The sequence below is a fragment of the Neofelis nebulosa genome, chromosome 3 (assembly GCF_028018385.1).
Source record: "Neofelis nebulosa isolate mNeoNeb1 chromosome 3, mNeoNeb1.pri, whole genome shotgun sequence".
NCBI lineage: Eukaryota > Metazoa > Chordata > Mammalia > Carnivora > Felidae > Neofelis > Neofelis nebulosa.
This window is the reverse complement of record NC_080784.1, coordinates 88,386,449-88,397,480: the sequence shown is the minus strand read 5'-3', so window position 1 is coordinate 88,397,480 and position 11,032 is coordinate 88,386,449. Positions and strand designations below refer to the sequence as shown.

The 11,032-nt window shown below is 37.9% G+C and overlaps 1 protein-coding gene across 17 annotated transcripts in view; it reads right to left on the bottom strand.

Moving 5' to 3' along the window:
* Positions 1-4,190: 4,190 nt before the first annotated feature.
* The window catches only part of ELF2 (E74 like ETS transcription factor 2), a 95,193-nt gene continuing 88,351 nt past the window's right edge, over positions 4,191-11,032 (bottom strand). For all 17 annotated transcript variants that reach the window (XM_058721340.1, XM_058721344.1, XM_058721346.1 and 14 more), the window contains 3 exons: positions 7,799-7,991; positions 6,835-7,182; positions 4,191-6,458 (listed from right to left, as the gene is read on the bottom strand). In XM_058721340.1, coding sequence (XP_058577323.1) covers positions 5,831-6,458; positions 6,835-7,182; positions 7,799-7,991 — 1,169 coding nt within the window. In that variant the 3' untranslated portion in view covers positions 4,191-5,830. The remainder of the gene's footprint in view (positions 6,459-6,834; positions 7,183-7,798; positions 7,992-11,032) is intronic.

Here is an 11,032-nt window from a genome sequence, read left to right as displayed (position 1 = left end):
TTGGCAGTTTCTAAAACTAAAATCTTCCTCAGAAAACTTGCCTCTATTAATTATGTTTTAAATTTTAGGCCCTGCTCCAGGAAGCAATTAGGAAAAAAAAAAAAAAAAAAAAAAAAATTTCAAACAATGGTAGCATTGTTGGCATTAGTATATAGCTTTCCAAAACAATTTCTTTGAAGGGACAAGGCACGTTAACATAATATACTGTTTTGTAAGACTTTCTCACCTTAATTAAAGAGCTGTTAAATATGAGAAAGGCTTTGGAATTGATGAAATATATAGTACGTAGGCTTTTCAAAAGCCTGTTCTAATACTTTAAAAAAAAAAGTTTTATTTTTGAGAGAACGCAAATGGTGGAGGGACAGAGAGAGGGGGGACAGAGGATTTGAAGCAGGCTTTGTGCTGACAACAGTGAACCTGATGTGGGGCTTGAACTCATGAACCGGAAGATCATAACCTGAGCTGAAACTGGACGCTCAACCGACTAAGCCACCCAGGTGCCTCAAAAGCCCGTTGTAATACTTAATACACCTATGTCAAACTACCTTTTTCTACTGAACATTTAGAAAAGCTTGATAGAGCAGATCCCTGAATATAAAGCTTTCTTTGATTGTATCCATACAACTTGCCAGCAGCAACAATGAAGTCTCCTAGACATAGTTAATACTGATGATGCCTGGCTCCCGCTGCCATACGTTGTAACTGAATTGGTATGGAGTGTGACCTGGGCAACAGGATTGTTCAGTCTTCCCAAGTGATTCTAATGGGCAGCAAAGGTACATGTTACAGTGAATTAATATCCTGTAACTCAGAAATAATTTGCAGGTTATGTAAATAGTACTTCATCTGTTATGACAGCGATGGTGTCACTTAAGTCTTCTGAAATAGACAACACTTTCTCAAAGTTAAACATATTACTATAAGGGGATGGGAAGAAATCTCTTGGGAGAAGACGACAACTGTTATTTTACAGCCTATTTATAGTTCAGTTTTATTTTGTTTTTGATACAGAAGTATTAAACAGTCTTGTTGTTTGTAAGTTCTCACTGTGGAAGTTGTGATATATTGTGTTTAAGTCCTGAACTCCCAACATTACTGCTGAGTTGCAGTGTTCAAAAAGATAGTTACGGTTGCTTAAAACGAGAACTAGATAAAAATCAAATCAGATCAGTCTCCCTTGCAGGACTTGAGTTTTCAAGGCTTTGGAGGCGTGATGCTCAAAGGAAGCAAACCAGTGCACTTGCAAAGGGTTGCATAGTATCTTCTCATTCTCTTTAGGAATGTATCACTGTGTACGACTTCCTACAGAATATTGTAAGTTTTAATTACGGAGATTGTATGGTGATTGTAACATAGGGGCTGAAGTACAAATAAATCACAACCACAGAGGGCTTGGGTTGTGAATGGTTAAAAGCTGTAATACAGGGAAAAGTTACAGTGACAGCTATGGAACTAAAATAAAGTAGGGTTATTCTTGCCTCCCCAAAACAATGTGCTGTGTCCATGCCCTCGGAGTAGGCCAGGTGACTTCAAGTAAAAGTAGCATAGGATACTCTGTAAATAACCCCAAAGACAATAAAATTGTCTTCCTGTGTATGTCTAATTATTACACACGACTGATTTATACACAGTGATCAGAGATGCCTTCTCTGTAGTGAAGTAATTGCCAGGTTGTCAGAGGGAGGCCACTGGTAACGTCTCAGGTGCCCCATCCCTTATTTTCTGCCTTCAAGGCCACCGCCTACTAGAACTGCCCTTTTATTTTTACTGTATCAACAATCTCTGGCTTTTTCTTTGGCCACCTATGCTTAGCCCTTTCTGCTACACTTGATAGTGTTGCCCACCATATCTGGAAATGTTCCCTCATCCGTCCTTTTAATTCTCTGTGAACCATCTTTCATTTCCACTGCTTATTCTTTTTCCACTCCCCTAACCCTGGTCTTTATATACATTACACATTTCCGTCTTTATCCTCAGAATTCACTCAGAGTAGACCACTTCCCAACCTGGGTGGTTTCCCAGCCTATTTCAGAGATTTTTATTTTGATATCTGTCATTTCTAACTCCACAAATAAAGTGAACTCCTATGTGGGTGAATGCAGAGGGAGGTCTAGAGAGCAGCCATCTGTGGAAGGGCCTAGTGAGGTACCGGTGCCTGGAAAGTTTGTAGTCCAGAGATGACCAAAAGAGAAGCAAGAGAATAAGGCTTGGGAAGGTAGGCAGAGGCCAGATCAAAGGACTTAAATGTTCTGCTTTGAACTTTTATGTTTTCAGGAAGAGATGCCATTGAAGAATTTAAAGCAGTAGCAAGAGAAATGGACTACAGAGAGGCTTGGCAAGATGAGCAGTAAAGGTAGGGAGGATGGGAAAGGAAGCTACTTACAAGGTACTGTCAAGAGGATTTGGTGAACGGCTGGAGGTAGGAAGTAAGGTGTCTGGAATGGTTTCTTCTGGCCTGAGTAATGGGCTGCTGGTTATGTCATTTACTGAGCTGAGAACAGATTTCAGAACAGAGCTCAGCTGGACATTCAAGGAATAAATCGTAGGCAATTAGATAAAGCCAACTGAGCCTGAAAACTCTAGGCCAGAACACATTTGGCAGTAAAAACAACAGGCATGGATGAAATTATCTTACAATTCAGTTGAAGTAAAATCGTAATAGTAAGCACTTACTAGAGTGCTTGCTAGATGCCAGGCACTGACTCTAACAAATTAATTCATTTAATTCTTGCAACTACTCTGAAGAAAAGAGCCCCATTGACAGAACCTTAGTGTTAACATTAAATGGGAAAACTGAAGGACAGCAAAGCAGACTAAGAGGACTGACTGGTCAGGTAGAAGGTTGTCATGGAAAACCAAAAGAATTTTTAAGAAGCAGGCTAAGGCACAAGGTCACATGAAAAAAATGAAGTGTGTTTGATTTTACTACTGTATTATTGGACCTCAGTGAGAACTGTTTCTAAGCCAGAATTCAGCCACTGAAGAAAAAGAGACAGAATGATAGGCTATTAAACTGCTGGAACAAGGAGACCAAGGAGGTGTGAAAGGAGAGGAGAGGCAGAGTCCAGGAGGAGGGCACACCTGCCACCTCCTTGAAACAGGTGGGTGAGGAAGGATGCCCGTATAAGTAGATACTCTTAAAGCAAAGGATCCAGATATGGAGGGAGTTCACAGCTCACGACAGACTGCTGATTATTGTTCAAGAGCCCTAGTGAGGCTGGAAAACATAGTGGCATCAAGCTATTGTTATGTGGTTCCTCGATATACCAGACACAAAAAACAAATGTAGGTTACAGTTTGGAAGGGTTGAGATTAAAAGCCATACCACTGGTGATTTTAATCAGCAGAAACACTCTGATCAGTAATACTGTCTACATACAGGTTTTCAGATCTAGACCTTAGGTGTACTTGTTCTGAAAGAGCTAGAAAAATGTCTAGGCAGAATGGTAGAGATAAGCTAGGTAGTTCTGGTTTGACCCAGTTAGAACCAATTAATAATATAGCGGGGAGGGGGGTATATTATTCGTTGAAAATTTAAGTCTTATCTGTCATTCACAGTACATGACTTAGATTCTTAGCAAATGTGTTACCAAAACCAATACGTGTCTGAGTGTCCAATATGCTTAGCACTTTGGGAGTGGTGAAGGTATGGTATAAGCTATATATGTACTCTTTGCCCTCAAAAAATATAGAAGATAGGACTCAACAAATGAAACTATAGTGCAAAAAAGAAAGTGCCAAAGAAAACTGAAATACTTAAGAAATGTTTTAAAAGTAGGCAGAATTTGAGCTTAACTCCCAAATGGGATAAGAAGCGAGTTTTTCTTTCAGCTTTTATTAAAAAGTACCATCAGGTAGGGGCGCCTGGGTGGCTCAGTCGGCTAAGCGTCCGACTTCGGCTCAGGTCATGATCTCGCAGTCCGTGAGTTTGAGCCCCGCATCGGGCTCTGTGCTGACAGCTCAGAGCCTGGAACCTGTTTCAGATTCTGTGTCTCCCTCTCTCTCTCTCTGACCCTCCCCCGTTCACGCTCTGTCTCTGTCTCAAAAATAAATAAACGTTAAAAAAAATTAAAAAAAAAAGTACCATCAGGTATACTTATGGAAAAAGATCAATGCTTACAAAGGGTTCGGTTATAAAAATCTTTGTTGACCTAAGTAGTATCTGATCAAAAGCACAATTAAAGGCCACAAAATATTAAGTATCAGTTTATTTAAATTTCTAAAAGATGTAAAAATAGACAACTTTTCTTTGTAGTAGAAAGAACATGAAGATGTGGAGTCCTAGGACCTAGTTTGGTGTGAAATTAGGAAACTCCTGTAATCCCTCTGGTACCTACCTCCATTTCCTAATCTGCAAAAGGGCAAGAGTATTACTTGTTCATCCTAACCCTCAAAAGGTCTGTTTGAGAAATACCTGGTCTGATTTGAAATAGAAATTCTTTACGTGTGGCCAACATTAAAATAATAAACTCATCACGGTAAGTAGAACATTATAGTTCATGACAGTAATTAGAAATTAAGTGGCAACATGCAGATATTTGCAAATATTAATGTAATGAAACAAAACAGAAGGAATATTTCTTCACACGGTAGTTGGGAAGGAGAAATAAGACTCCTACTACTTAACTAGAAATAAGACTTCTACTACTTAACTAAAACAGTGTCTCTATACTAGCTTTTGAATATTATAAATATCACCAGACACCAAACCACAACATAAATTTCATTTCTATATTTCAGAAAACCTACTTGAATACACTTTGAAACAAGAGTACAACAAAATAGAATATACTTCAAATGTTGAATATACAAACTATTATAGTTCAAATCTGAACACTGGTACTTTCCCTCTTAAACTTCAACTAAAAAAAAAAGAAAGAAAGAAAGAAAAGAAAGGAAGGAAAAAAACAAAAACACCAGGTATTAGAGCTACCTGACAAAAATTCATGCTGAGCCTGAACTTCCAAGTGACAGTAGAACTGGAACTGATAAGTCTGCACAGATGCCAGGGCTAAGTGAGTGACACAGGCAGGTTACAGCAAAAGGCCAGAGCAACTGTTAATTTGTCCACAATTAGGAAACTGACAGACTTAAACTACCATATAAAATGTTACATGTAAATTCTATAACAATACTGTGCTAGGTACAAGATTTTTAAAATTTTTCTTTTAATAAAAAAGCTTTACACAAACAAGCCATTAGCTTATTTCGATAAAGAAAACTGAAAATTAGTCTAAGGCCTTTGTTTTAAATCAGCTTAAGCTATATGATATAAAAAAAAAAAATCGCACTAGATCTTTTTTGCTATCTTTCTGAAAAGCTTTTGGATCCATTTTCAATTCACATTCTAAAATACCTATATTAGCAGTCTTCACGTAGCACCAGTTAAGTGAGTTCTGTGTGAACACAGTAATAATTGCTGGTATGCATATAAAATGCATCAAAAATTGCTGTATGTAACAATGAGATCACCCATCCCAACCCCTCCCCACTGAAAACTATATAACCTCTTACAGAATGTTAGTGTTCCAAGTCTTAGTGTAACTTGATATTGTAGTGAGTTGCTTGGTCCCTTTTCAATCCTTTTTCTTATTGATGGGTTCAGTTGTTTCCTACTGTAAGAGGCAGTTTTCTGTCAGCATCTCCGTATGTAGTTCATTTCCCACTGAAACATGGGATAGGTAATTTACTTCCAGTAAGTTTGATTGTTTTCTTATATGCATTAAAAATGTTTTAAAGTCTTCTTTTGACTCTTCTTGATGACCTCCCTTGCAAGTATTTATGTTAGTACTATTACTAACAGTCTTAAGTCCGTGGTAGGGCTGCTATTTTATTTCTCACACGTCACTAGTCCTTCCGTTTTCATAGTTACGGGAAGGGCAATAGCTGAAGGTGCACTGACAACCACTACGTGGGTCACTGTCTTATTTCCATCTGCTGGTTTTTCTTCTTGTACCAGCTGCAAAGTTTTCACGTCATGTTCCTGCTTTTTTGCCACTGCTTCCGATTTTACCTCTGGCCCTTTTATGACCGCACTGATAACTCGGGGAGGAGTCTGGCCAGATGCCTGCTGAGTAGGCACCGATAGTCTCATTACAGGTGTACCATGGGCTATGGAAACAGGAGTAAGTGCTCTCACAGCCAGCGGGGTTCCAACAATGTTAATGCTTCCCGATCCAGTCAGATTTGACTTTGTCTGAAGTTGACACTGTGCAAGTTGTGTAGCTGGGATGGTAATAATTTTGGCAGGCTGCATGGTGATTTTGTCTCCATTTTCAGAAGAGGCTGGCATCACAGTAGGGATTGTCTGAATAACTACCTTTGGAGAGGTTGCTGTTGTTGGACTAGTGCTGGTTATTAACGGTGCACCTGCATTAACTGACTGAACTGCCACAGTTGAAATTTTCTGACCCAACGATGTCATTACAACAGGTACTTGCATCGCGACACGAACTGTCCTAGTAGATTAAAAAAATTGATTTAATGTTAGACAATAGGTTTCTTGAGCAAAAAGATGAATGCAAATCTAAAATGTACAAAACTATTGCTCTCAAACTCTACAGGTGTACTGACAATTTACAGTATGAAATAGCATGAAATAAATACATTTTAAAAACAAAAGCCCACACTAAGTTTCATCTACAAAACCATAAAAACCAAGTCAAGTTAGTTGAGACATCTACTTTAACAGCAACAAAATACATTTAAAAAAGATCAGGCAATTTTCCAAGTCTTGATGACAGTGGGTTCTTAGGCTGCTAACATTAAAAAGGGGACATATTTTTGCTAAGGCACTTTCTAAAATAAACACGAGTAATGGTTTCCTTCACTGACCTTGGAGCTGCCGTTGCTGACACAGATGTGGTAGTAGTAGGGGACCTGGATGGAGCATCGTGACCAGGGGAAGTGATATTCACAACTCTAGCTACACCCTTTTCTGCTCTGGAGCAGTTTAGAGAGGAGTTTTTTCCACCACGAACAGAGGTTGCTGCTTTTAGGAGACTTTCTGCAGACAGTGACACTCGTTCTAACGATTTTTCATCAGTAGCTGCTGCTAAGTCTTCATTACAAGTTTCACTTTTGTCGTCGTCTATGACCACTATGTTTTTGGGCATATCCTTGAACTGATATACAAGCCTCTGTCCTTCAACCTTTGCAAGAATACCCCTTTGGTAATAATATCTGTAAGGGAAACAGTATTACATGAATCAAGTGCATTACATTTTTTTACCCCCCAAGAAACACCATGTAGAATGAATAGTAACAGAAACATTCACTTGTTCCTGTTAGAGACCAGAAGGAACTCCTTTAAAAGGCTGAATCTGTGGAATATGTGAATACTGTCACGTAAACTATATGTCCATTTACAAACACCCCTAATTACAAGAAGGCATGTATACTGAAAAGTTTTATGGGTTTCCCAAATTGACAAAACTTAGGGGAAATTTTCATATTAAGATAAATCCATTGTAACAAATTCACAGGAACTAAAAAGTAAATTAACGATTTGGAAACCATTTTGTTTGCGTTTAATTTTCTTAAAGGTCTTCAACTTTTCTATTAAAGAACGGTCCTAAAATTAAGCACATTTTTCTGCAAAGATGGGTTTCCAGTGATGCTGCAATTTTAGACATCTAGACCAAAATCTTTCTCCCTATCTACCTCCAAATCCAAGAAACTGCTCTAAAATATCCCCCAAATTGTTATAATAAGGGGCTTTTAGAGCTCTTTTTTAAACCACTAAGACAATGTTCAGAGGTATTACGTTTTGTTTAAAAATTCACTCTTGTGTTCTTACCTCAGAGCTCGTCCCATAGTTTCATAGTTCATATCTGGCTTATTCTTATGCTTCCCCCAAAGCTTAGAGACAGCCTTGGAATCCACAAGTTTGAATATGCCTTTTTCTCTCTGAGTCCACTTAATATACCGAGGACAAGTATTTTTATCTTGAAGTAGATCTAAGAGAAACTCCCACAAATAGGTTGTGTTTCCTTTGAAAAAGTGATAAGACATTGGTGAAAAATTCTTTAATATAACTAAAAGCAAATATTTATGCTGAATAAAAATTCATTTACTACTGGTAAAACAAATGTACTAAGAGTCTGTCAGTAAGTACTTGACTATATGAGCAATCACTTATACAGTGTCAAATTGTGTCGCCCAATTACATATAAACTATCTTTCATTATAAAAGTCCTACATATACTTGTGTGCTGGTTTTCAAAAATAATATCCTATTTATAGTTATGATACTCCTATAATAGAGGTCCTGGGTTTTGTACTATTATACATCACCCTATCCTAAATTTTGAGTTCAGTAAAGGCAAAAGCATAATGCATAGCACAAAGTGAACCTGAATTAAACATAATCTAATTTAATCTATTTACAGATTTAAACCATGAATAAATTTGCACCAGTATGTTTATCATATAAGCCCAAATTCCGTGATCAAAATTCATCAAAAGGCACTTATTTGCTGGAAAGGCAAGTAGTACACAATGAAATATGCAAAACTTTTAGACATTAGTCCAAGGATCTTTTTATAAGATCTATATATATACTTTTATAAGATCTATACTATATACTATATAACGGCACACCCAACATGAGGCTCAAACCCACAACCCTGAGATCAGGAGTCGCACGCTCCACTGCCTAAGCCAGCCAAGCTCCCTGAAATGTATTTTTCTTTGGTTCACCTTTATGCATGAACTCTGAAGTACATGTCTTATAAAGTATAAATTACCCATGACCCTTTAAACATTCTTTTATCACTCCTCTGGACTACCAGTCAATTTGGATTTGATTATCAATGAATGAGAGCTACTGCCTCTAAAAATAGGGTTGTTGTTGTTTTTTTTCCTTAACTGCTAATCTCTTTCTACTGATGATACCCGATTCAGTGAAGATAAGCAGTATATTAGGATTTCATTATACACGAACAATTCAGTTAGTAAATACATTTGTGCTTCAGTCTTAAAATATGAACTCCTTAAATAGAAATACTAAGTAGTATTTCTAGCATTTCCTTTAACTGTCAAGTATTCATCAAATGTTAACTATATACAACATTTGATCATATACTAACAAAATTTGAAAATGGGATATTTCTGCAGAGTAAAATACTTATTCATCACACACTATGTAGTGTAGGACACAAAAGAGCATTTAAAACGTGGTCCTTCAAGGAATTTACAATCTAGTTGGGAAGGGGGGAAAAGTAAATGACAAGTTAACAATACAAAAAAGAAGTAATGGTTTGAAATGACCTAAGATCTATCACAAGGCAATGCATAATTATATTCCAAATGATTGACAAAGTTTCTGGGGTTTCAGGAATGAAAATAAAGTGGATCAATAAAGCATGAAGACTTGGAAAATGACTAAGATGTGCATAGAGGAAAAGGAGAGAAACTGCGTAGGTAAGGTAAAGAACTTAATCCCCCAAAGAAGAGTCAATATTTTTTTCCCCTTTGGAGAACTCTTGAGGGCAGACAAGTAGTGGACAGTGTTTATAAGAAGATCAGGCTTTTCAGGCTGCTGATTTTCTTTTATTCCCCTCATAAGCCTCTAGGGCCAGAGGTTCTTAAGTTGATCAAAGAACAGAAAAGAACACTGAGAAGAAGAAAATTACACACACCACCACGAGTCACTGGGTCATCTCTAGGCTCCTACTCACTATCCCCTTACTCTCATCAAATCTAGATCCAAATTACAGCCTTCATGAGAAGAACCTTTAAGGGTGCGAGGCTTCCAAATTAAGCCACTGCTACTCAATCTAAATGCTGATGCTCTTCCTCAGGCATTTCATTTTCATTCTGGAATTCTCTGAAAATTCAATAAATTTATTAAGCCACAGTTGAGACCAGTGTGCATCTCTTGACTTGAAAAGATTAACCTTCAACTTTACAAGGTTATATTTATGGCTCTGAAACCCCACTGCACCAGCATCAACATGTATAAACTATAGGTAACCTTCAACCACATCAAGATGAGTACTTGGGACATTTTTATTTTCTTTGTGATCAGGCCCCAGAAGTGGATATAGTAAAAGTGCAGAGAACTTACTCTGCAAAAAAATGTTTGAATAACAGACAATGCCTTTTATATAGTAGGGATTTGAATGCATCCATGTTTGTTGAACTAGACTCATAAACGTTCCTCAGGTTACCTTTAGGTACCACTCCACCCCAGTTCCCAACCACAAGTTAAAACTTAAAAGTCTTCATCTCATTTTAAGGAAAACAATTTGGAAAGGGAAGCCTTTATCAGACAAGGTAGTTCATTAAGCCTCTGACATACTGTCAGCATTTACAATGACATTTTACAGAGGAAACACTGAACTTCTTAAAATTTTTATTTTTATCTTTTTTTAATGTTTATTTTTGAGAGACAGGAACAGAATCTGAAGCAGGCTCCAGGCTCTGAGCTGTCAGTGCAGAACCTGATGCAGGGCTCAAACCCACAAACCATGAGATCAAGACCTGCGCTGAAGCTGGACATTTAACCAACAAAGTCACCCAGGCACCCCTTAAGATTTTATTGCTAGGTAATCTCAAGATTTTATTTTTATTTAAAAAAAATTTTTTAATGTTTATTCATTTTTGGAAGACGGAGAGAGACAGACCACAAGCAGGGGTGGGCGGAGAGAGAGGGAGACACAGAATCCGAAGCAGGCTCCAGGCTCTGAGCGGTCAGCACAGAGCCCGACGCGGGGCTTGAACTCACAAACCGCGAGATCATGACCTGAGCCGAAGTCAGACGCTTAACCGATTGAGCCACCCAGGCGCCCCTCAAGATTTTATTTTTAAGTAATCTCTACACCCAGTGTGGGACTCAAACTTACAATCCCATGATCAAGAGTCACATGCTCTACCGACTGAGCCAGCCAGGTGCTCCCAACTGATTTTTAATCTTTAATCTTCACATTTACCATGCTGCCTCAAGTTTAATAATACAATATGGGAATTTTAACAAAAAGTGATTCTGACTGGCAAAAACAGGTCATCACAAAGGTTTTCTCCAGTGTTA